Here is a 25790-nt window from a genome sequence, read left to right as displayed (position 1 = left end):
GGCTGCAATCCCTTTCCCCTTTTGCAATTTACCTATTTTCCCCCTCGATTCTTTACAAACAATTTTAATGAAGAAGAATGAAAAAACGTTTTGAAATGCTTTTATTCACTTAAAAAATTCACTTCCTCTTTAATTTCTTGCCATCCATTAAAAGCATGAGGGCTCCTTGTGCAATATCACTGCAGCAGTTACGCTTATCAAAGAACATTTCGGAATTGAATGTAAACATTAAATAAAAAGAAACTAAACAAAAGATAAAGTGTGTACAAGGTCATTAATGGATCTAATACTGAATGTGTTAATCAGAATTCTGATCCAAAGTGCTGCAAGGTCCAGCCAATAAGTATAACTAACATAAATTACATTACTTCTTCTTCTTTTTCACTTTTTTTTTTTACAGGCACGGGAAGTAACAAAATTCCAACTTCAGGTTCAACTTCATATCTGACACCACAGCCTGAAAAAAATAGTACTTCCGAAACTAATCATATGAAATCATTAAAAGCATGTACAAAAGCATGGGATATATTTTTCTAAGCTTTCGGTTGGAGAGAGACGTTTATTCTGCTCAATGCAAGAATTAACAACGACAAACCAAGAAACACATATCAGAGAGGATCTGTTTCACATTTAACAGCTGATTATCAGAGTATTGCCTGGTTGTTTCATGGTGTGTCAAGTCAAGGTTAAGATCCAGCCTGCTGGACCTGCACGCTCAACAGTCCTCACTTTGTCCTTCAGCAAGGAGTAGTGCTTATATTCATGATATCTGTCACTCTCACAGGTCGCAGCCCAAGTCTAGAGACCTGCTGAAAGAGACATTTTAAATCAGCTGGTGCCTACACAGCGATACCCTGTGCACCTCTCAAATTTCAGCTTATTTGGGTTCAGTAGCAGCCATCTTTCCAGCTGCCGTCCCTCAGGGCACTCAGAGCAGCCAGGCTCTTTGGAGGAGTAAGCAAACTGCAGACAGAAAAAAACCCAATATTATATAAGCATATAAGTTAATCAAAGATAAATAAAAAGATCCATCATCCCACAAAGAATCTTGTCTGTTTCTTTTAAAAGTTTCAGGAATCAGACCTGTGAATCCAGTGTGGTAGGTGAGAATTCTACCATTGAACCACCGATGCCACACCTAAAGATTGCTACATTACCACTCACCCACATGCTGAAAACACTAATAGTCTGACCAGGTTTGTCATCATATACTTCAATTGATTAACCAATTCATGGCTCAGAAAATTATTTTTTTACTGTCATCAGAGGATGAATTTTACCACCTCTGGTGATCCCCTGAGATAACCTTCTCATCAGGTCTAAATTTGAAGTTATCAAGTGCCTTTTTGCACATGCTCGTCAGTACTCATGTTGTTGTAGTTCTCCTTTAAACCCAAAGGAGTTAGCATATGTGTGCTTACCTGCGCGTGGGTTGGGTGATTTTACTGGGACGTGGAACGCCACTTGTTCCTATGAAGGAGGCTGGCCGAGGGAGGGAACTGCGGGGGACAGCTGACTGGTTGGTGCTGGTGGGTTTGAGGGCCTGTGGCAGCAAACTAATGCTGCTGCTGGGTTTGAGGGGTTGAGGCAGCGCGGCACTGCTGGAGATGGAGTTCAGACTGGCAGAGGTGGACAGAGAGGTGGAGGTGGGTCCCTGCTGGACTGTGGGGCTTACGTAGGCTGTCGCTTTTAGAGTGTGTCGCGCTGTTGTAGGGAAACTCCCGACACTCTGGACTCGCTGACTGAGCTGGCCTGGGGAAGGAACTGAAGGAATATTGTGAAGCAAAAGTGTCACTGCAATCCCTAGATTTTTAGTTGCCATCATTAGGCTGAGCGTTAACAGTTTATAAAAGTGATTTTTTCCTTTCTTTGATCATTCGCACACATAAAAACAGGCGTCTTACTGGAGGATTGAAGTCGTGCAAGCCCACTCGATGAGTCAAAGCTCTGGCTGTTCCGGAGGGAGGGCATCGTTGGCAAAGAGGAGGGACCGTGGGAGGGTGGGTTGACAGGGGAAGCCAGGCATGGAATGCTGGGGACACTAGGCATGCTGGGAGCTCGGATCAGGTTGGGCATGCTTCTTCGCAGCTTGTCTATGCAACAACATCAACAAAGCTGATCAGGTATTGCAGGTGCCCAGTTAGCATTTTTTTTTTTTTTGGCTTTTCAAAGTTTTAGGATTTTTTAGGGGACATTTTGGTGAATATGAAAGTAAGCGCTTTTAGCAAATATTTAATACATAGCATTTTCTCCTGTAGAAACACATCTTAGTTTTACACTTTAAATTTAAGCAGAATGACACGTCATATCCATTAATGAATGAATCTTTTCTTGTGGTCCACTCAAAATGTTGCACTATTCTTTTATCTATACTGACCTAATTGAACTTAGGACTTTAAAGAGGGGGAAAGTCTAATACTTGCTCCTTAAAGTAACAGCAGTATCAGTCTTAGACAGTCATGCAGTTATCTCTATAGACTGATATCTGCATATAAAGACACGCAATCTGTAGAGAAGGGACAACTGTGCTTTAATAGCTTTCTGTTTGCATTCCTCTTTTAGTCTAATTACATCTGAGCGGGCCTTGGTTGCATGCAGATAAACAGTGTGTGAAGAGCAAAATGATTGCATTTGCTGAAATGCAATCTTGAAACACTTAGCTATCACCTGATTAACATTTATCAGATTTTAAAATCTCTTCAGCATTTATAAAGATTGACATGCTGATAGAACAAGAAGTGTGGTCTACTGGAAGTCCAAAGATACTGACTGATCACTGAGTTTTAACAGTCCTCTATCAGACATGTTCCCAGATCAGATCAGGTCACTCACCTGTGCTATTTGTGTATGCTGTTTGTGTCTCTGTGATCAGGCTAGAGGGTCCAGAGTACTGGGAGTGTCCACTGAGTGAAAACTGATGGGTGGTTGAGCTGCGTCTGCAGTCTCTGAAACTGGAGAAGGTGTGAGAGTGGGGCAGGCTGCCCCGCTGCATAGAGCCTGTGCGGAACAGTCGAGGCTGGGGAGGTGGGAGCTGGTCGTAACCCTCGTCCTCCTCGTCCTCCTCCTCGAGATCCATCTGACTGCGCCTGAGGGTGTGCAAGGAGAAGCTGGAGCTGCGACGGCTGGCCGTGGCTGTGGCTGAGGTAGAGGCGTAGTCTTGTCGGAGGCCTACAGAGGCGACAAATCAATGCATTTGTCCGAGGAAAGCACGAACCCTACGTGGTATAGGACACATTTCCTTCTGGAGGCGCCCCTCATTCATTATTCACTTACTGAATCGGCAGACCAGACTGATATAGAGAAGTTTATTCTGAAATGTCCTGCATAATTTAATAGCACACAAGCGCATCAAGATATCACTTCCTTTCAACTTCGTAAAGGTCAAACATTTATGTTAGTGTCAGCCATTTATTGGCAATGTTGCACAGTAATCTTTTCCAGTCTCTCCACAAGGCAGTGCATTACTGTTTACAACCAGAGTGGCTGTCAAACAAACACAAAAATCTCAGTCCACGAGGGCCGGTGTCCCTGTAGGTTTTAGATCTCACCCTGGGTCAACACACCAGAATCACATGATTAGCTCATTACAAGGCCTCTGGAGAACTTCAAGACATGATGAGAAGGTAATTTATCCATTTAAATCAGCTGTAATGGATCAAGGACACATCTAAAACCTGCAGGGACACCGGCCCTCGTGGACTGGGATTGGGGGCCCCTGCTGTAGTGTATATATAGAAGTGTTCACGCATTAGTGTTTAAAGCAATGTCAAACAATTTTCATGCCTTACAACAAATTTGTGGGTGGCTGCAGGTACGTAGAGAAGAACTTCAGTGTGACAGTTGGTGTCTGATTAAGGACTGTTTATGCTGAGGCAAGAGTGATTTGCAGCTCCATGCCATCTATCACTGTACCTGCTGGTGTCCAATCAACACCGAAAGACTTGATTCATACGTCTCAGATATTCTCTTATGTTTGGATGACATGAACTCCAACTGTGTTTTCAATCTCATAAAAGGACAGCATTGGCACATACTGCTTTGGCAAAGGGTCAGTTAATCAGTTTCCTATGAGCAGTGTTTCTACATGTTTCAAAATGTCACACTTTTCCACAATCAAGTTTTCAGATTTCTCGGCAGACTTTTCAGACCATGTCTGCCATCTAGATGCAAATAATAAATGTTTATTTTGTAAACAAACTGCCTTACTTAATATTTAATATTTTAGAAGAGAAGAAGGGTTATAAAAATATAGAGCATTATGTGGATGAAGCAATGTGTTAAATATTAAATTCTATGTTGTGACACTGACTGGATATTCTGACTGCAGTTTGATATAATGGCTGCATTGTAAAATTATTATGGGTAATTGTATATAAAAAACTATATTTTTAGATAGGTGCAGATATATAATCATGGATCACAGCATGAATATGTATATATTCATGTAGAAAGAGACTGTGTTTAGATATGTATATGTATTTATAGCTAGTGCATATGTAAATATTAGGCTATATAATCAGGAACACAAATATATGATAAATTAAATAGGGGGAAAGGAAGTGAACAGGAAATGGTAGATATTTGGGGGATTTCAGTCAATGGGGTTTCATCACAATAATATAATACTTGTCTTTTATTTTGTTCTTGTGTGAGTTTCTTTCAGTTATTAACATTTGATACTTAAATGTTCAAAATAAAGATTTCATTCATCCATATATTCTGACTGCATTCTATATATGTGCGGTTAGTTCATACCAATCATTTAACCCAAAATTCAAACAAGTTAAATGCACGGTATTTTACTCAAGTTGACCAAGTTACCTTCCTTTCCTCCATCACTAAGTAACTTATATGATGGTTATTATGATGTGACTGTGATGTTTTGTTCAGGGATCTTCCAGTTTCACACAGTTTCAGGCACTTGTGCAGAGCTGTTTTCCAGTCCTGTGATGCACAGGCGTAGAGGCAGCTCTGCGTAGGAGTGCGCTATGCGTCGGGTGTCGTACTTCTTGCCTTCCTTTTCTCGACTGTAGCCCACGCTTTCTAACACATTGGTAAACATTTTGGCTGCGATGGCTCCCTGCTTCAAATGCCTCGAAAAACATTCTGCTTATATCATTTTTATTAGCAGAGATGAGAAGAAATTAAGAGGAGCAGTCTAGAAACATTAACAGTTTCCTAGATTTTGCTTTTCTAATTCATTCAATTATTTGCTGTAACAGTTCTACAAAGCCTAGCAAAGTGCCTCTGCAAGCAGCTGCTGTCCTTTGCGTAAGCCATAATTCAAACCACCGACCACATTTCTATGTCGGAATATAAAGTGGACAAAACACACACAATCTGACAATACCATTGCAACCCATCACGACCTCTATCTGTAGCAGCGTTTCCTCAAATTTCTCCTATTTTCCCTCACATTTTGTATGAAACATCTAAACAGTCCACTCACTCTCCTCCTGAAGTCGTGCCATGACCTCCACATCTGTCATGTCCTGCAGTTTGTAGCTCATGGAGATCGAGTCATCTTCCAGCTCTGACACACCCACCTCGCTGTCCAGGGAAGACTGAGGGGTAATCGCCGCGTGCCGACGGCCCACGTCTAAAAAAAACAAAACAAAAACAAAAACATGCACGTCAACATCCCAACATTCACTTTCAAAGCATTTCTCTGACCACGTCTCTGAGTTGTGAAATTTATGTGTACATAACTGTCGCAGATGGATGGTAACTCACACCTGATGAAACTGTAGAAATTAATGACACGGCAGAGGAGACGTGTTGCGGGTGATTTCTTACTGTGGAGAGTGGAGTTTGACAGGAAGGTGGGTGTTCTGTCAGCGAGGCTGCAGCTGGCCCTGAGAGGGAGACTCGGCTGGAGATAGGACTGACCAGATGACGGCAACGGAGCTTCAAAGGAGAAAATCACAGCACGAGAGAGAAGAAATTCAATCACTGATGACTAGCCTAACCTGCACTCTCTGCTGTTTGTGTTAATATAGAACACAGATGAACGAGCTGAAGGAGCTGTCTTCTGGTGGAGTCTGAAAGTGCTTGCCTCCATCTGTTTGAGGGTATGACCTTATAATCTCCTCCCTGCAGTTTGGTGTAATCTGATTGTAAACTCCAAGGAGCAGGTTGTTTAAGAATCTGGGTTATGTAGCGAGTTCCAAAAGCATTTTGGAAGCAACAGATGCTTTTGGCTCGATGTTGTTATTACTTTTGGATGAGACAACAACTATGAGGTCAGCAGAAACGGTTTTAATACGAGCAATGACGATTATTGCGCCCTAAAGGCTAAAAGGCTTTGAATGTTGCCAATGCAAAATTTTAGCTTTTGCATTATGTGAATTTTTTCCTGTCATTTGCTTTGTTTTGTGATGTTGTTAGATTTTGTTTTCAAGGGGTTAGAGACGCAGGTTTGAGTTACCTTGCAAAAGTTGCCCAATTTAAAGAGAAACGAGATTAAACATTACCGTCAAGGTGTCACTATGTTAGCATGCTTCAATTAATTCTAATTAACTAATTAATTAAGTTACAATGACTCTTTAAAAAAGAAAACTGTTTTTTTAATGTTTCATTATCGCCCACTCGCACTAGAGTAAAACCTGGATGGCAACATCCAATTACCTGGTGATTGCACTGATAATTTTTGCTTTCAACCAATGGATTGGCCCTAGATGCATAGAGCATGCAACTCCCTCAACTTCTGAGCAACCAGAGGAATGTCAACTGCAAAGGTCTGGTGGGAGGCAACCTGTCTCAGACTGCCATCCTGTGTGCAAGGTGTCACTTTGCAATAGAGGACTTGTTTCCGCTGGCTGTGTTCTGGTTAAATTCAACTAATTGCAGTCGTGGTCCTCGTCTCCATTTCAAAAACAATGAGCTCATGTTCAAGTTTATTGTACACTTTGATCGTGCCACAGTCTCCAAAGACTGTTTCATCTAGTATGACTGTACCATTGTTGAAATCACTTCCAAGCATCTTTATTTATAAGGGCCAAATCACAGTCACCTCGAGGCACTTTATATTGTAAGTTAAATACCCAGTGGACTGGCTATGTATGTGTGTGAATGCGCAAACCCATTAGGATTCATCTTTGTCTGTAGAAGATCATCAAATCAAACAGTTTTTGAGAGATTTCAGTTTGGGCCAAATCGGGGAACCAATCAATAAACTTTCATTTCCATCCACAGGCCAACTCTGACAGCATGCTTACAAATGAGATAATAAGAAACGTAATAATCCCCCACCCCCCCAAAAAATAATGGCTCTTTTAAATAGTGAAACTTACCATTTAACAAATTAGTTTGTTTAGTGATTTCAGTTTGTAGGTACATACTGACCCACTAAGCCTACCAGATGTAAGAGTGTCTGTTTTGTGGTTAGCAGGAATCAGATGTGTATTGGTGTTACCTGAGGACTCGGTTAGTGCAGCAGGTTTAGTGTAAGGCAGGATGGGGCAGCTGAGGGTGGAGAGCCCCTCTATGCAGCTGTACGGACGAACGGAGGACACTCCTCGCCACCGCTTTGCTAGAGACAGGATTGCAGGGAAGGGCATGTTAGTCTGATTGCTTTAGCATGTAGCACAAACATACAGTACATGGGTTATATATTTTAAGACACTCTGGCCAAATGTTAATCTGCTTCTAGCAGATCAGTACTGACCTTGCAAATGTCTGAGCTCGGACAGAAGAGGCTCATACAGTAAGACGAGGTTTAGCTTACCACTGCGGCTTATTGGGCTAAACCGCAGTTATCTTTTGGCTAGGTCTCAGGATAAGCAGGGATTGTGCATGTAGGCTACAACCCATTCCCAAAATCAGAATTAGATTTACTATGAACTAGTTTTTTTGGTGTACACGGTTTATTTATAGTCCTTAAATGTGATTTTCATTACTTTATTCATTTTATGGTTCAACACTACAATAACAGGGATAGCACAGTAGGTAGAGTGGTGGCCCCATGATCGGAAGGTCGGGGGTTCGACTCCACTGAACGGCTACCCTGAGGTACCCCGAGGTACCCCTGAGCAAGGTACCGTCCCTACACACTGCTCCCCAGGCGCTGCATTGGTGGCTGCCCACTGCTTCACTGGGTGAATGGGTTAAATGCAGAGGAGCTATTTCCCTATGGGGACTAACACACACACTTTACACTTTACACTTAACATGCACTTTATTAACGGCAACTAAGAGCATTTGGGTTTGGGTTACCAGATTGTTTGCTGTCATATCTATTAATTTCTGATAAATAGCCATTAAAGCAATTAGTTGCAATATAAAAAACCCTAGCTACAGGGTACACTTTTAGAGGATGATACTATTATTCTTGTTAATTAATGCCAACTAGCAGTGAGTAAATTCAGCTTGGTTACATAACGTGCATTCAGTGTGTCTGATTGGTAGTCTGAGAGGGTTACACCTGACAAAGTGGAGCGTTCGGCACTCCTGACACAAATAAGCTCAAACTCCACTGGATGAAACTAGCATTCACAGCCAGTTGCACCAACAATGGCTGCTGGCTCTCAAATACAAGGATGTATTCATGACCCCGAGGAGGAGAGCCAGCCTTCCCCGAATACAGCTTTAAAGGAAGAAGAGAACCGTCAACGGCACAAACACACACCAAAAACCAAAAAACATCAACACAGACACTAACAAATATGCATTATCAGGTCACAGTGTGGAGACCACCCACAATTAATATGAAAATATTCCATCACAGGAAATTCTTTCGGATATTAAAGTCAAAGCACGCAGGTGAGCAGCATATAGAGCTTTGAAAGTACAAGTCTCTTGCACAGGCTCTTGGTGCAGGGAGTGCTGAGCGAATCTGACTCGACAACCCATTTAATGTAAGCATGTTTCTATGGTAACCATATCCCCATGCATGAGAGCAGAAACTATAAAGCACCAGATCTGAAACTGGGCCCAGCAGCAAATATATATTTAATAGCACGCAAGTATATGAGCCGTAATGATTTTGGATTTAGGTTAGCTCGTACATATGTCCCATTATCATTTCTGAAACCTCAATAAACCCCTTGCCCCACTTAGTGGAAACATGCTTAGAGAAAAGGATATTATAGCATGCAAAGACTTTGCTTTGGTCTGCCACGAGTAAAGGTTATGCAGCTGTTAGTAAAACAAAAACTGTGAGGATAATGACAGAGACCGTGTTAAAATGAAAGCAATGGTGGATAAAATGCACCGTCATTGTCAGCAGTAATATTGTTGGTAACTAAGTTGGGTTTCAACCATCTAATCCTTAAACAACTTTTGTTTCAATGACTTTGCTAAAACAGTATTAACATATACATTTAGCACAAAAACTAAGGAAATTTGAGTTTGGTCGACTATTTCTTTGTTGTAACAATGCTTCTTGACGATAACTGTTGGAAAGTCTGTTTATTTCCCCTTAAATGCTGCCATATTTGCAAGAAAAATGCATTTGTGTGTTGAGCAGCACAGCTGAGTATGTAGGTTGCGCCTGTGAAAAGCTGGTGACCAGCATGTGAGGAGGAGGTGGAAGGCTATTGTGGCCGTGTATGTTTCCTATACATGCTACAAAGGCCCCTGTTTGTTAAATGAATACATTGTTAAGCTGTCAGTATGTCTTGTTTCTTCAGACTTCAATCATCCAATCCAATAAACAACACGAAACAAGAGTCAAAAGCAGAATGAGCTGTTTGCTGTTGGCAGAGAAGATCTGGCAGGTTTTCATAGATTTGGCAAAAACTCAGAATCAGTATGAAGCTGCAGTGATTCAATCAGGCCGGCCGCAAACTGCAGACATACCTGTGATACTAGTTCATCATTCAAGAAAGTGACAACAGCTGTACGACATATATGTAAGTGACAGAGTTAAAATCAGCATGTGTTTTATGGGAATGTTTTTTCCCAGAAGAAGCTATGGAGAAAGAAAATTTAAGGCTGTGAGATGTAGTCATCTTACTTTGAACAGCCATAAAGCATATAGACCAGCACAGGCCAAAACTGAAAGGCTGTTAATGTGCTCATGGGCATATTGTTATTAATATACATGCTTTTAATATAAGATCAATAGTCTATGTTTTAATATCATAGTTACTGTCACTACGGAAACGCCATTTGATTCAAAGACTAAGTAGCTACAATAATAACAGATTTATCGATTCTAGATAATCACAATAATCAAACTGTTATGATCATATAACAGATAAAGGAAAAGATAAAATCAGATCAAGACTGGATCGTCCATTATGAAATCTCATACAGCACAATATTTGTAATACCGTAGTTTCATGCTTAATTCTCATAATGCTGTATGTGAAAACTATGAGTGGATTGAGTTATGAGTTACTCATGAAAATAGGTAATTAGGTGACATATAAGTCTCGCAAAATGTATATCAAATATGTTTTTTTAATAATTTATTTTGCAGGCTACACTTTATACTTTATTTTTATTTATAACCTGTATTTAAATTTAAAATGTAAAAATTCCATCACTTAAAATATACTTTTTTCATAAAATCCAGTAAAATCAGGCTGTTATTAGAGGTTCAGATGGTGCAATGATGATAACTTAATGAAAGCTTTATAATTATTTCTGCATTATTTTGCAGTGAACACAGGGTTTAGCCTTTCATGAACACACATCAAGCTCTTCCAAGGTGATCTTTCTTTAATTCATGTATAAATATCTTCATCTTTAGTGGATCTTAAGTACAGCCTGAGATGTGTACACGTGAGTCCTCTGCTACTCCAAAAATAACCACTCACTGGGAACACAGGGTGAAGTAAAACTCACAACTTTAAAGAGAGAGCGAGTGAAATGTTGGAGCCGGTGAGCTCTGTGCAGTGAAAACCTCCCACGGTTCACACGCTGCAGAAGAAATTCTGCTGCACATGGAAACATTTTGTGTGAAGTGTTTTTCAGCTTATGATCACATTTCAGCAGCCAGCGAGGCGGATGTGGCCACACCTGGGGCTAAGTACACTGTACCTTGGTCCAGTCTGTGACAGAGGGTCATTTTAGCGAGCTCCACCTCAGGCCCCGGGTGGTCCAGTACCTGCCTGCACCACTGGAGAGGGCTGAGGAAACTGTGGCCATGCAGCTTAGCTTTGGGACTCACATACAGCCTGGAAAATGCAGCAAAAAAACTGTTAGATCTTGTCACCTTTACAGGCAGCCCATGTTCTTTTTTTTACACACAAAACACAGATGATAAATTAACTCGGGGCTGCTGTGTATTTGCAGTGCAATCAAAAAATAGTTGCTAGAGAGCAAAGAAAATAAATAGCAGCTCAAGATCTCAAAGAGTGTGTTTTACAGCCCCAACATTTCTCAGCTGCTATTACCCAGTGAAATAAAACCACTGTGGCTGTGTGATTTTTATACAATCCAAATGCCAACCAAATGCCCTAAAAGCTTCTATAACATGGGAAGAATCTCTGGGACCCAGACTTGGAACTGAAACGGAAAATGGACGGACCAAATGCATAGACTTGCAAATGGCAATGTTATCTTTTCTGTTGTGAAATTTAGTCAATGATCAATTAGATGGAATTTATTTTTATGTAGTACATGAAATTATCAACCTATTTATCAGCAAATCTCTTCTTCTTCTTCTTTCTTTACGGATCGCCACAGCACATCTTCTGCCTCCATCTCACCTCATCCTCTACCATGAGTGAAAATAATTTAATTGACCTTTATCGTCAGCCAGAAAAGAAATTAAATAAATCCCAAGAAATTGCACGTTTGTCACTGTGTGTGTGCCTGTAAATCCTAGTATACTAGGTTCCCGGCCTGAAGCTAAATATCTAAGGAAAAGAAAACTTGCCAGACAGAACTGGGCTTTTTTCCCCTCCAGCAACTAGGCCACAGCATTACACTGACTTGGGGGTGGAAGGGTAATTGTGTTAAATGTAGTAAAGCTATACCAGCACAGCGGCTGAACTGTATCTCATCAGCACTGCATTCAGCTGTGTGCTACATTTTCCACATCGTCACACCAGATACATAAAGCTGGAAACGGTTCAGCAGTCAGATACCTTAGTCTACAGCCTGTGCTTCAAAGTAGTTCAGCCTATGGCTGAACACAACACACAAAGCCGAGCTGTTTGATCAGAGGCTGAAGGGGGGTCATTGTTTCTAATTTCATCCAGCGCTGCCTACTCTGAATAGATACCTATGCTGCACGCACAGTGCATGCTGGGATGCCCAAAGCTTGTGTCAGATCTGGTTTTTATTGTTTTGCTCCTCGTGTAAGAGTCACTCTATTTGCCAGAGTCTGTAAGTCTGTTCCACCAAAACAGATGCAATCAATACATACGATACATGACATACACTGCCTCAAAATGATGGCTGGTTCACTGTCATGTGGCCCATGAAGCATGTATTAGGGTCAGACCAACAGAGGGGGAAACTGACTTTCACTGTAAATTCAAACAAGGCATGTAATGAACTGGTAGACATAAACAGAGCAGTTACCAGCTATCAGGCTCTAAGACGGGGAGCACGACGTTGAGGTCCAAAATCTCAACCTCATCCAAAACAGTCGTGTCTCCAGCGGCGCCGCTGTCCTCCACAGCGGCATCAGGAGACGCCGAGCTCGGCTGAAAATAGGCGAAAGGTTCCTCCGCTGAGCCTCGAGGTGCGGGGACACTTGAAACGTCATATTTAGCAGAGAAGCTGTCGCTCGCGCACGCCGTACCCCCGTGCAGACACGACAACGAGGTCTGAAGATGAGGGCCGATGGAGCAATTGTTTACAGCGTTCGCTCGAGTCCGCAATTGTTCGTTTTGCTTCTCCAATTTTCGCACCAGTTCCTGCAGCTTGAGCACCTCGAGCTCCGCGCTGGTAATTTTATTGTTGCCATTGACGTCTGCCATCATCTGGGGGTTCAACACCTCTGCTTCCATTTGGTAAAAAACACATTGAGATGGGCGGAAAAATAAAGCACGGCCTGCCTGCAGAGGGTCCTCTTCTATTCAGAGAGGGTGTCCAGATTCCCCCCTTTAAGCTGCTACACACACTCTCACAGATACACACTGATGATGCTGCTGCTGCTGGGATGACTGCACAGGCTCCATCTGATTGGTCAGCAGCTTGGAGTTCAACTCCCATCGCACCACTGCTGAGGAAGTATTTATTATAGGCACACACAGAGCGGATAACCTGAATGTTATTCTCAAGCTACACTTTCGGTCTTGCACACAAACAAAAAAAAAAAACTAAAAAACGACACCCCCCCCCAAAAAAAAAACAAAACAAACAACAACAACAACAACAACAACAAACAAACAATATAAGTAGCCCAGTACAACTGTGGGGGGCATTTAAAAAAATACTCATTTATTTTTTTTAAAAATAACAAAAAAGTAGCTACAGCAATGGCAACCACTTCAATATGTACTCCCGTTTCGCTGCTTGTTAATGCAGTTATGTTTGCAGGTACATTTAAGCATGCAGACATGGTCAAGACAACCTGCTGAAGTTGCAACATAGCATGAGATTGGAAAGGAAAGGAGATTTAAGTGACTTTGAATTTGGCGTGGTTGTTGGTGTCAGACAGCCTAGTCTCAGTATTAGAGAAACTGCGGATCTACAGGGATTTTCCCACACAACAATCTCTAGTGTTTACAGAAAATGGTGGAAGTGAGCAAAACGTGTGTGGGTCAAAAAGCCTTGTTGATGTCAGAGGGTCAGAGGAACATAACCGGATTGCTTTGAGCTGATAAGAAGGCAGTCACTGAAACAAACAATCGTTACACCCAAAGTATGCAGAAGAGCATCTCTGAATATACAACGTGATGAACCTAAAGGGTGCACACACTCACCAAAAATGCACCATAGTGATTTGAAAAATGTTGCCTGGTTTGATGAGTCTCAGGGTTTTTTTGTATTCAGATGGCGGAGTCAGAAATTGTAACGAATGCGCAACGTGTCAGACCAGCAGCAGAAGACCACACCAGGTGTCACTCGTTAAGCTCAGCCTACAGTTTGCATGGATCACCAAAAGTGGACATCCCTTTATGACTACAGTGTATCCATACTCTGATGGCTGCTTCTAGCAGGATAACGTGCCATGTCACAAATCATCTCAAACTGCTTTTTTGTGACATGACCACAAGTTCAGTGTACTCAAATGACCTCCAGAGTCACCAGTTCTCATCCACTGAAGTACTAACAGGAGATTGTCATTATATGCAACTTATAAATCTGCAGCAACTGTCTGAAGCTGTCATTACAATGTTCGGCCTCTTTAGAAGTTCAAATTTAGCATAATTTAGTCCTTATTATGGGCTATGTCACTAAAATAAAATATGATATAGTTTCTTGAATACAAATTAGTTGGGCTAATTGATTTGCATGGCAAAGCTAGAAGCATATCTCATGCAGAAAAGATGTTGAAGACTAAAATATGTATCGAATATACAGTGGATATATAAAATCGATGTAATGTTTCTTTTTTAATAACGTAAACCCAAAATCTTCAATAAAAAGTCTTAATAAAATATGAAAGCATAATATTTTTGCACATAAGTGAAGACCGTAACCCAAATCAAGTTCCTGAACCCACTAAATTAACCAAACAGTGCAGAAGACATGAGATGATTTTATGATAATATATTGTATAATTATCCTAAAATTGTCAAATATATCAAGTTCCATTAACTGTAAATTATGACTTTAATGGGTAGATTACATTTCACTGGTATATAATTAAGGAAGAAAATGAACACAAACGTCTTAAAAGAAGTAGAATATTTTAATTTTATTAGATAAAGACACTTTATAGCTTTTATTGCACAAAGAAAAAGCCCCCGGCCCTCAATATTGCAATGTATCGTTTTAGAATGAAGTTTCCCTACAAAATGCAAGCCAAAGACAATAAGAGCTGATATGGTGCATAGAGGTAGATACAGAAACACCAATATCAAGGCAACACAGCTACTAAATAGTTTATTATATACTGCATTCATGTTATTAAAATGTAACTGTCATTTCACAAAACACCCACATAAAGATTTGTCAGCTCATTGTAATGCTAGTCCATGAGATCCCACGACACCCAAAGCTGATAATCAATAATCCATTAAGTATATTTGGAGCATCAGCGTTGCCATTTTTCTGTGGGGGAAGGATGTACAATTTGAACTAAGACCTTTTGAAATTAAAACAAATAGAGTAATACATACGGTACAAATATTTAGTCACTGGAGCTTTACATCCAGGAAAATGAAGAAATCCTAATAATTACTTACCTTTGGTGACCTCAAAGCAGTTCGAACAGTGAACCATACGCTTGTAAATCCACAAGCTGTCCCCAGCCTTTAGATTACCCAAAGTAATGTTACACACCTCACACTGCCAAAACACAAATGCTCACATGAGGAAACAGAATCCTGAGACAACAATGGCTGTATACATCAAAAATATTCTGTGAGGTCTTAATAATTAGGAGTTCATGAGTCACTGGTAATTTCAAAACAATACTAAGACTTTACTTTGGTAAAGTCTTGACATAGTTGTTTTTCAACCACTGCTTGTTGTTGACCAAAGAAAGGAAAGCCCCATCTTAAAATTATTTTACTCACTTTAAAGCAGGAAGCATGGCATTTCATATTTATGTCATCCAGGACCATCTTGGCATCACCAGTGAAGGGCTTACGGCAGACTGTGCACAGATCTTTCTCTAGCACTGTCCTGTGTGGGACAAAAATTTATCAAGTGTTTATATTAGAGTAAAAGAAAAGTGACTGTATATATGTGTTCTTGATTTAATTCTATTAATTTTGTTTCGGTTTTATTTATATAACACCAAATCACAGCAACAGTCGCCTCAATGCACTTTATATTTTAAGGTAAACCATACAATAATACAGAGAAAACCCCAACCCCAGTCAGACACCACCTATGAGCAACCCTTGGTAACAGTGGGAAGGGAAAATCTCCCTTTTAACAGGAAGAAAACTCTGGCAGAGCCAAACTCAGGGAGGAAGACAGGATAAATATCAAGTTTACCTTCTTAACTTTCAGCAAACTATAACAGCAACAATTGGATGGACTGGTGCAAAAACAATTACAGCAGAAATAAATGGTCCCCTAGTTCTACCTCAATTTTTTTTGATTGCCTTGAATGCTGAGCAATGCCCCCTACAGCTAGTTAGGTTTTTAAACAAACACGTGATCTTTAGGTTTACTTTAGGTGTATTTGCTAAAAAGCAATTATTAACATGCTGACATGCTGTATTAAGGTGGTTAATGTGACAGATGCTTAAAATCTGCATATCAGTACATTAGCATGCCGATATTCATGCTTTGCTCAAAGCAACACTGTATCCAAGTACAGCTTCACTGAGCTTCTAGATGACAGTCAGTCTGCACACTTATTTCCACACAAATGTTTTCAGTGTCTAAAAAGGCTATTGCTGCCCGATTCCTACCTTTCAGGAGGTGCATATGCACTCTTCACGGAAGACTTTGAGTAGGTTGGCTCTGACAGAATGTCATCTGACCTGCTGAGAGAGTTAATGAAAGAGTGTTGTTTTACTAACTCGTACAGTGTTTGTGTGCCAGTGATAAGTTTTGGATTCGTTTGTTCAAAAAATAATTTAATACCTGCGGCTCCTGTATGATGTAGAAGAGTAGATGGAGGGACTTGTGATACTGGTGTACTCATAACTGTAAAAAGATAACATGGCCCAGAGATTGCATGTGGAGTTTAGAATATGTTTAGCGCATACTGTTTATAATGTCTTTGTTTGCTTTGCTTCATACCTGGAGTCTGGTCTGGAGTAAGTATAAGTGTTGCGGTTGCTGCTATAGTCATCACTGAGTATGAAAAAAGGGAACAAATCAGGAATAATAGAAAGAGTATAACCACGCTGCACTATATTTTTATAACAAAAGGTTGAGAGACAGTGATAGTAATTACCTGGTAGTTATGGTATAGGAGGTGGTGCGAGTGGAGGGTATATCACTGGAGTATGAACTGTAGCTATAAAGAGGCAATGGATTTAGTTTGATAAGAAAGAGCTGGATGTAGAAAATCTTGTTATGATTAAATAAATTAGAGTTTGATGAGGTATAAAGAAACAGAAATTCTAAAGGAGAATAATAATAATTTGAATAAGTAAATGGGTAATCCAGGAGTGCTCTGTTAGTTTACCTGGAGAGGCTGCGGGTAGAAGATGTTGACACTGGAGAGGGACTTTCTCCTCTAAATGACAAGATAAACAAAAAAGGTCAATTTGACAAAACTACACACAAACTACACAATTTTTTGGTCATTTTTGTCATTCATTTCTACTGCTTACCCTCTGCTGCTCTCCACAGTGACAATCTCTGTCTTTTTGACGCTTGAGCTGCTAAAATGGCAAAATGTGAGGTTTCATCCACCACAATGGTGAAATAGTTGTTTTGTTTTTTAATGACTAAATGTTCGCTGAGATGTCTCACCTGACTGGGGAAGAGGAATCAGATCTGATGGAAGTAGGCAGCAGGGTGTCATACAGCTGATCCTCAGCTCTGCAGTGACAGAAATGTAAATTTAGTGATTATACTGTATGTGCAGTTCTTATTTTTTTTAAATTCTGTTTTCTTTTGTACAACAGTTGAGGTTTATACAAGGTTTATCTTACTTAAAGGAAGTCTTTGTGGGGGTTTTAGCTTTAAAAACATCACTGAAAAAGTAAAAAGAACACCAAACATTTTACTGTACTGTTTGTGTATTTATATCGGTGCCACTGTTTGTGTATTGTGCTGTAGTAACTTACTCATCATAGCTGCTTTTCACTGTCACAGTCTTAGTAGTGGACACGATTGATTTGCTGTGACGAAGCCAATATCAGGTATTACATAATGATCAGTAACGTATGATTATAGTGTCAAATTAAACAGCATCAATTTACTTACTTTAAATGATCTCAATACACCATTTATAAGAACATACCTAATATATAACATATAAGGTATACTGTGACGTGCATTGTGTGCTTTTCAGCAACTCTACTTTCGACATCATTAAATTCAATAACAATTGCAACAATTTATTAGATTTTTATTACAGTGTGTATAAAGGCTAAACGGGAGGACTCATAATGAAAGAGTGTATGCATTACCTGTCATCAGCCTTGACTGAACCTGGAATGAGTGTATCATAGAGTTGGTCTTTAGCACTACAACAGACAAAAGTAAGAGACATTGTTAGTCGTTTTTTAATCACATTTTGCTGCGTCGAGCTTGGAAGCTCCCTAAACTTTATGGTGCCAATAAATATTTGTTTAAATCTCTGGCATATTACAGAGTTTAATAATAGTTATTTACATGGAGTCATGACATCAGCAAACTTAGTCATGTCAGGAATATTTAGATTCCTGAACATTTACTCCAAACTGCATGCAAAAAACACTAATCATATTCACTCACACTGCTCTGTCAGATGTGTTGTGTATATATGTGTATATATGTGTATATACTATTTATTTTCAAATGGTTTATTGATCAGCTATGTTTTGTTAAACACTAAAGGAGACTAATACTGTGGTACAACTACATTGTGGTAGCTCAATGTTTTGGACAAAAGTACATCTCATGGCACAGTGCAATATCAGATAGTAGAATAACAAATGAAATTTATTGCTATATAAAAAATGACTTTTATCTGACTAATTTGAATATGTCATCTTAACAGTATGCACCCCCCCCCCCCCCCCCCCCCCCGCGCGCGCGCTAGGATGGTACTCACTTTGTGTCAGTGCTGCTTTTCACTGTCACAGTCTTAGTTGTGGAGATAGTTGTTTTGCTGCATAGAGAAAAATGTGTCTTACTGAGAATGTAATTACTGAAAGCCTGGTGCCATGACCAATATAATCTAAGTTCTGGGCTTCACCTCTCTGTGGGTGACAGATCATCCTGGATGGATGAGGGGAGGTGCGTGTCGTAAACTTTGTCCTCCGTACTGCACAGAACAATAAAAATATAAATAAATCTGAAATTGCAGGTGACACATGGGTTATAATACTACACTAACTGAATAATCTGTGTCTTACTCTTTGGTGAGGGTAACAGTTGTCTCCGTCACTTTGGGTGTCGTTAAGGTAGGTGAGTAGGGTTGGTATTCTTGCCTGTTTGGAAAGATGGGGAAAAACTCAGCCTCTCATGTAGCATGATGTGCTTATATGTGGCCTCTTTAAGAAACTCTAAATATACATCTAAGTGCTGCAATTTCTAAGATGCTTTTAAAATACTGGGTTAGCTTGTAAAGCAAAAGCTGTTGTGACTTATTATATCTGAAGGCTCAGCCTTACTGGCCTATGACTTCTAAGTGAAAGTAGCAATAAGTCAGTATGAAAATATTCAGTGTTCAGTATACTACTAAATCTTAGTTTTAGCTATACACATACACAGTGAAATTGTATATTCTATGAAAAACTAATTACACCTTTCATATTTTCATTAAATTTAAGAGGGTAAGTTGCAGTTAGGAACCGATAATCAAATACACTTAATTGATCACCCAACCTGACTGACATGATGTTGCAGGAGACTCGTGACTGATAAAATCATTCGAAAATGTATTACTTCAAGTTTTTGCTGCTAAAGGTTGTTCTACAAGCTAATGAATCCGTGCGGGTACTTAGTGTTTTACAGGATTGCAAAGAGTCCTGTCAAGAGTTTCCTTCTCACAGGACTGGTGTATAAGTTCTGGCAAGTACAGTCTGATATTACTATTTCACAGGGTCATTATGATTGATTTCATTCCATAAAAACAATTGTTAAATGTTGTACTTGGTTTCAGTGGAGCTCTTTTTTAACGAATTGATGTATAACTGGGTAGTCTAACCTGTAATGATTAAAACTGATGTTGGTCATGTTACTAAATATACTTGTTAGTTGCTCGACTTCAGATTCAACAGCCTGGTGAGTGACGATGATGCTGTTTCTCATACTGAAGTAAATAATTAAAATATTGCATCTACTATAAATCACTACATTATTTTTACCCTTTGCTGGAAGTCCTGACCCGGTCAGAGAATGTCCCAGAGCTGATTGGAGTTTTAGTCACAGGAGACCTATAAAGGCAAATAAATGTCAATAATATGATACGGATTGCATGTGTAATAATGTAACTTGATGCAGTGTTCCCTACTTGACGCTTTGGGTGGTGGTAGTAGTGGTCTCAGTAGTTGATCCATCCTTGGTGACTGTGGTTGTTTTGGTGCTGAAAAAAGAGAGACGTGAAACCCATTTACTTAACGTGTCATTGTAATGTGTTAACTTGCTGGTGTGTTCATGCATTCCTTGTGTACCTTGTCTTTGGATACTCTGTCACAGTAGTCTTGGTTGTGGTGGTGCTGCAGGGACATGGAAATACAAGATTACACATTATATTAATTTCTCCTCTGTTGATTATTGCATTAGATGCAATGGACTGGAGCTTTACGTACACAGTGGGTGAATCTGCCTTCACAGATGAATATGTACTGTAACAAAGAGGCAGATCATTCAGGTGATTTCCTATTCAAAAATTCCAGAAAGAGTCAATTTTGGGCTATGAGTGGTTTTACAAAAATGTACCTTTTAGTGTAGGAGGTCTTAGTGGAAGAAAGAGTGCTGCAAAACAGAAAAAAACTCTTACTTAATCTCATGCCTTGAAGTGCACAAATTAATAATAACACAACTGTAACAAAACTGTGACTGTAAAAGAAGAAAACTGTACTAACTTGGTCTTCAGGTCATTCTGCTTTCCACCGAACCTTCAGTGAGAGAAATGACTCATTATTGTTCCTGCCATTTATATGGCTTTTATTTAAATATATCACATGTGTCACACAAATGGTACCTCTTGCTGAGCTCTTGCACAGATGTAGCTGTGTTGCTTGGTTTGGTGGCTGTTTCTTCTTCAGGCTCTAAACTGTGAGAAATGCATAAAAATTTACAGGATGCAAAAGAATAAGAGACTCTTTTCTTAACTTGAAACCAGTCATCACAGAACATATTAGTGTTCCTTCATTTGTCTGCAAATTAAGGTGAATTTAAATGTTTGTTTTACCTCGCAAGAGTTTCTTTGGATTTGTATTGACCTAGAACACTTCTGGTGAAGTTTGGATCTTGGCTGTAGGAGAAAAAAAACTATTTACACAGAGATGACTCAATGCTGTGACTCGCAAGAGGAATGTGAGAAGGCCTTTTTTAAGGTTGAAAGAAATCTGAGCTTTGACCCAAAAGTCACACCCAACAATTCTGCCATTCTCTAAATGCATGTGTGCGTAAGCATCTGTTTTAACTTTTATCCTTGTTGTACTTACTCAACAGGTTCTTCCTCATCATCTGGTTTTCTGATCCAGCTGTTGTCTTTTAGAAGAGAAGTCTTGCCTGGTAATACAGGACAGAAAAAATTACACATTTATCATTCATTTACTTAATTAAGTAACACACAGTTTTTAAGGACTTAAAAGTTAATACCTGTTTAACAGAACATAATAGAGCCAATTAAAAACTAATTAGCACACTGCTCCTGAAAATTAAATGGGGAAGGTATTTATAAAGTTTTCTAATCAATGAATACTCTTTTTTTGCATCTCAGGTCTTGTCTTTACTGCTGCACACTGCAACAACTGCACATTGCTGTATTCGAGCTGTGGTTTCTCTCACTGTGATGCACTTAAAAATTAAATTAAAATATAGCATGTATGGGGCGAACATAAGTACTGGGCTTGTGCATTTGTAAGTATTTTAAGTCTTAGATGAAATAAACTACTCTGTTTTTAAAATTGATTGGTTCATTATTTGTAATTCGAATTTCTGTATCATTTATATCACTATTAATATACAAAAATATATATCTTTATATATTTATAATATGCAATATATCCTTCAGTCTATTTTACTGTTTTTCCCCCATTGTTTTTATTTTGACAAATTCTTTTTAGTTCACATACTCATTTTGACTACAAGCAATAATCTAACCTATTTCAGTGAGTGTAATAACAAAGGGAAACAATTTCATGCATGTTTTAAATATATTAAGTATATTATTAACATAATTAATAGGCAGCAGAGTCATATAACTACTGGAACCTTTCAGTCTTGCATCTGCTATTTTAAAAATCCGCATTACTTAGAATTTGATTTGTAAATTTTATTCTTTGATATTTCTCAACTTACCAGTTTTGTAAGCGCTCATTTTGAAATTTTACCTGTAAGTGTGAAACAACAAGAACATTGATGAGAAAACAGGGAAAAAATGGAGCACAGCTCATTAGCCACTGGGTGGCACGCTAGGCTAAAACCTTTTATGTGCCGTTGGTGTCTTTATGCTGCATAATGAAGTGAACAAGTAATCACTGCTTTCTGCCATCTGTATACTTGTGTCATGAGCACACACATGCCCTTCATGGACAGACTGGATTTATGAGCTTGCCTTGTTGGGTTTGACACTGCATCTGTAGTAAATCAAAAGTTCTGTTTAACCCCAGACTCAGGAAATATTAAGCTTAAACTGGTTAGTCTTGATTTGTACCCACATGTAAGACACACCCACCCACAACACACCTTCTCCAAACACGCCTTTGTCATCAAAACAGAGACCTTTTGCTGAGAAAGGCGTGACAGGCCACAGTCGATCGATGATAAAGCTTGCGCCCTTTCATTTCACCCTCCAGCACGAACATACATCATAAACCTCAAGGTAGACTTACAACCCCAACAGAAGTTATAACTGTAAATGGCATATTTGTCTGTTCATGAGTCCAATTAGTTTTTTTTTTTTGTCATTGTTATGTGTTTCTGGATATTTAATTATCGGACAAAAACAACAACAACAACAATCTTCTAGTTTCTAAAAGATAATTTAAATGTTTTCAGATAAGATATCATAAAACAGATCAAATCTCTCATCCAGTGGTTTATCGGATCTGAACTGTTGTGAGAAAAAACATTAAAGGCAGAATATGCTCAAAAAACGTTTATGCCCAAAATGCTGACTTTAAGTAATTTGATTACATGTAAAGTTTCCATGTAATTTTGTTACATAAGTACAATTTAAAATGTTACATTTAATGGAATCTGATCAAATGAATTTCACTTGATTTTATACATTCTGTTTTTACCAAGCATATTCTCCTTGATTATGATTCATGTTTTGAATAAAAAAACTTTTGATTTTATCGCTTTCATCACGTTTCACTTGAAATAATTTCTTCATCTTTATTTAGGGTGATTGTTTTTGAGTGCACAACTGCAAATCAGTCCGTTCTGACTCCTCTTTTTATCTGTAAGGCACCATTATTTCCTCAAAAGAAATGCAATCTGACATAAACACTACAACGATATCATTACATAACCCGACATACAGTGTGTTCTCTGATTTATTTTCCTTTACGCCTCAATGCAAAACACCATCTCAAAAAACTCGTCTCATATACAATCTCAATTTATCGAGTATATTTTTAATACCTCTGAAGTATCATTGCACACAGTTTCAGCTAAAATAAAAAACTGATAAAACATTCACACACAGAGAAAGAGTACATACCTCCACAGAAACCTCTTTGACTTGATGGAAAACTCTCACTTCCAGCTCGGCGCTCAACACCTGTCTGTCACGCTACACAATCACACCCTTGTCATTCCTTTTGCTTTAAACCTTAAGGGAGTGGAGATTCAAGGCCACCCACGGGCGTGGCTTTACGGAAGAATCAGAGAATAGGTTTTCTCTCTCTGTCGCTCTCATTCTACATGTTTCTATCTCCGTCATCAGTGTTTCCTAATTGCTTGTTTTTCGAGAACATGGAACTGGGTGGAGTGCTGAAAGACCTGCAGCTCAACTTGAGTGATGAGGAAGCAAACCTCCAACGTGGGTGTGGGATTCTCTCTGTCCTAATCCTACTACAGGCTTGAACTTGCATAAATATATTTTTAACACTAGAAAGTAATCTTGTGGCTTTTTTATGCTCATTGTGGTATAATGTAAATTGAAGATAGAAATATAAAGCATGCGCACACACTTCACTCACTTCATTAGGTACACTTCTAACCAAATTAATCCAGTATGGTAGTTCTGCTATAAATTCCACCTATTAAGAATCCTCTATATTTTTGCTGATGTTGTCAGTAAGATGATAATTCTATTGGGGTCATGAGACTGAGAGTGTACTCAGTTGCCTGTGATTTTAAATGTAAATGCTGCCTGTGGTGGTGTTTTTATTGCATTCAGTTTTGCAGATAGACTAAATGAAGTGGCTTGTGTGTGTATTTGAATATTTTTGGAGGCGTTTTAGCATTTAGTACGACAGTTAAGAGTAAAGCTTGGAGAAAGACAGCACCAAATGGTATGGTGCAGATTCAAACCAGAGCCTTTGCAATAGCCCGACAGCTGAATGAAGGGAGCTCAACCAGAACCCTATGTTTTTAATGTTGAATGTAGATTTCTGAAGGAGTTGCCAAAGGTACCAGTTATACCAACTTAACATGCAAAACAGGGATGTTGAACTTGTTTTACACTTGTTTTACACCCCTGCGCTAACTTAATATAATGAAAGACGTGCAGTTTGTCAGTATGTCCCTATTTTTCTCCATGATTAAGAAAATGCTGCTGTAGTAAATGAAACTTATATGCTTATCTTTGGGCTTAAAATGTAAGAAATAAATGTGTAAAATTACAGAAAAGGCTTTGGTAGCTCATTGCACAGACTGTCCAGTAATCCTTTCTTTCTTTCTTTCTTTCTTTCTTTCTTTCTTTCTTTCTTTCTTTCTTTCTTTCTTTCTTTCTTTCTTTCTTTCTTTCTTTCTTTCTTTCTTTCTTTCTTTCTTTTTTTTTTACTGTGGACCCATTGTGAAAACCAGAAATTCCTCATAAATGTCTTTAGCAGATATTGAAAAAGTGTTATCTTCTCTCATTTACTAATTACTTTCATGTAGCATGAACCTCAATGGGGGAAGTCTTTATCAGTAACAAAAGCTGTAAAACCAAAAGTACAGTTAAAATTTCAAAACTGGTGCCCTCCTTCATTGAATTGGAGTCTCCCCACAGGTCTTGTGTTTGAACCTCTGAGTAAAAAGATTACCCCGCTATATAACCATGTATCAACATTTCCTTGAATTTATAGCACTTTGGATGGGAGTGGATACTTTACACGTGTATAGTAATAAAGGTACTTGTTATCTAACATCACTGAGGTCCAATAAAATTTCACAACAACCCAAACTCAGACCTTATGCCTTTGAGGCCTGGTCACAAAGCAGCTTGGCTACTGATGATTGATTAGCTGTTTCTGTTGCCTTAAACATTTAGACTTTGAACAAGATTTCTTCTGATATGTAATTCAGCTGATTAAATAATGTGTTCTGCCAGCCAAACTGACATAGCTGACTTGCTCAATGACAGACTTGGGAGGTCTCAGACCGATGCTTAAGAATGTCAAGTGACAGTCAGTCTTGAAGCATGAATGTCACACTGTCTGTGTGTGAGCTTGATTATTGGGAGTGCCGTCTCTTGAATGGTGATAGGTATGAAAGGTGCATAACATCCATGGGTGTGACAACACAATACTGATAGGTGAAATCCTCCTAGTAACAGCGACAGTACGAGAGGAATGCAGGCTATCCAGACCTGAATTAAAGGTTAAAGCAGTCTGAAGCAAAGATTTTAAAAGACACATTTTTGAAGGAAATACCCTCTCAGCTATGATTATGATTTGTCTTTAACTAACTTGTCTGCATATTAATGAGCAGCTTGAGAACCCTCAGATTAATTTCCTTAGAGTTCGAGATGTCTCTGCTCTCTTTGCAGTCTT

General features: G+C 39.1%; 2 protein-coding genes across 6 annotated transcripts; both read right to left on the bottom strand.

Annotated features, from left to right (window-relative positions):
• Positions 1-84: 84 nt before the first annotated feature.
• slain1a (SLAIN family member 1a) lies at positions 85-13149 on the bottom strand. 2 transcript variants are annotated; one of them, XM_086266668.1, is made up of 9 exons: positions 12478-13146; positions 10987-11123; positions 7415-7531; positions 5797-5907; positions 5450-5599; positions 2833-3168; positions 1905-2093; positions 1422-1764; positions 85-963 (listed from the first exon to the last, which is right to left on the bottom strand). In XM_086266668.1, the coding sequence occupies exons 1-9, from the start codon at positions 12906-12908 to the stop codon at positions 888-890; spliced, it is 1890 nt and encodes a 629-aa protein (XP_086122794.1). In that variant the 5' UTR covers positions 12909-13146; the 3' UTR covers positions 85-887. The 2 variants fall into 2 exon arrangements, with proteins under 2 accessions (XP_086122794.1, XP_086122795.1); XM_086266669.1 differs by lacking the exon at positions 1905-2093 and having other exon boundaries at positions 12478-13149.
• A 1590-nt stretch (positions 13150-14739) lies between these two features.
• Positions 14740-23653, bottom strand: scel (sciellin). 4 transcript variants are annotated; one of them, XM_086267374.1, is made up of 27 exons: positions 23531-23653; positions 22162-22193; positions 21303-21369; positions 21047-21109; positions 20837-20908; positions 20718-20750; positions 20572-20607; positions 20442-20477; positions 20304-20348; positions 20144-20215; positions 19998-20066; positions 19044-19118; positions 18884-18952; positions 18740-18796; positions 18114-18170; positions 17769-17822; positions 17634-17675; positions 17452-17520; positions 17310-17360; positions 17162-17212; positions 16928-16990; positions 16771-16824; positions 16612-16674; positions 16437-16511; positions 15588-15696; positions 15255-15357; positions 14740-15120 (listed from the first exon to the last, which is right to left on the bottom strand). In XM_086267374.1, the coding sequence occupies exons 2-27, from the start codon at positions 22178-22180 to the stop codon at positions 15104-15106; spliced, it is 1521 nt and encodes a 506-aa protein (XP_086123500.1). In that variant the 5' UTR covers positions 22181-22193; positions 23531-23653; the 3' UTR covers positions 14740-15103. The 4 variants fall into 4 exon arrangements, with proteins under 4 accessions (XP_086123500.1, XP_086123502.1, XP_086123503.1 ...); XM_086267376.1 differs by having other exon boundaries at positions 17310-17357; XM_086267377.1 differs by lacking the exon at positions 17634-17675.
• Positions 23654-25790: the final 2137 nt, after the last annotated feature.

Source organism: Aulonocara sp. 'chitande type north' Nkhata Bay, linkage group LG16 (genome assembly GCF_057382095.1).
Source record: "Aulonocara sp. 'chitande type north' Nkhata Bay isolate Kocher_YH1m ecotype deep benthic linkage group LG16, A_spYH_male_GT1.1, whole genome shotgun sequence".
Lineage (NCBI taxonomy): Eukaryota > Metazoa > Chordata > Actinopteri > Cichliformes > Cichlidae > Aulonocara > Aulonocara sp. 'chitande type north' Nkhata Bay.
Note: the sequence above shows the minus strand (reverse complement) of the source record. Positions and strands in the feature narration are given on the sequence as shown.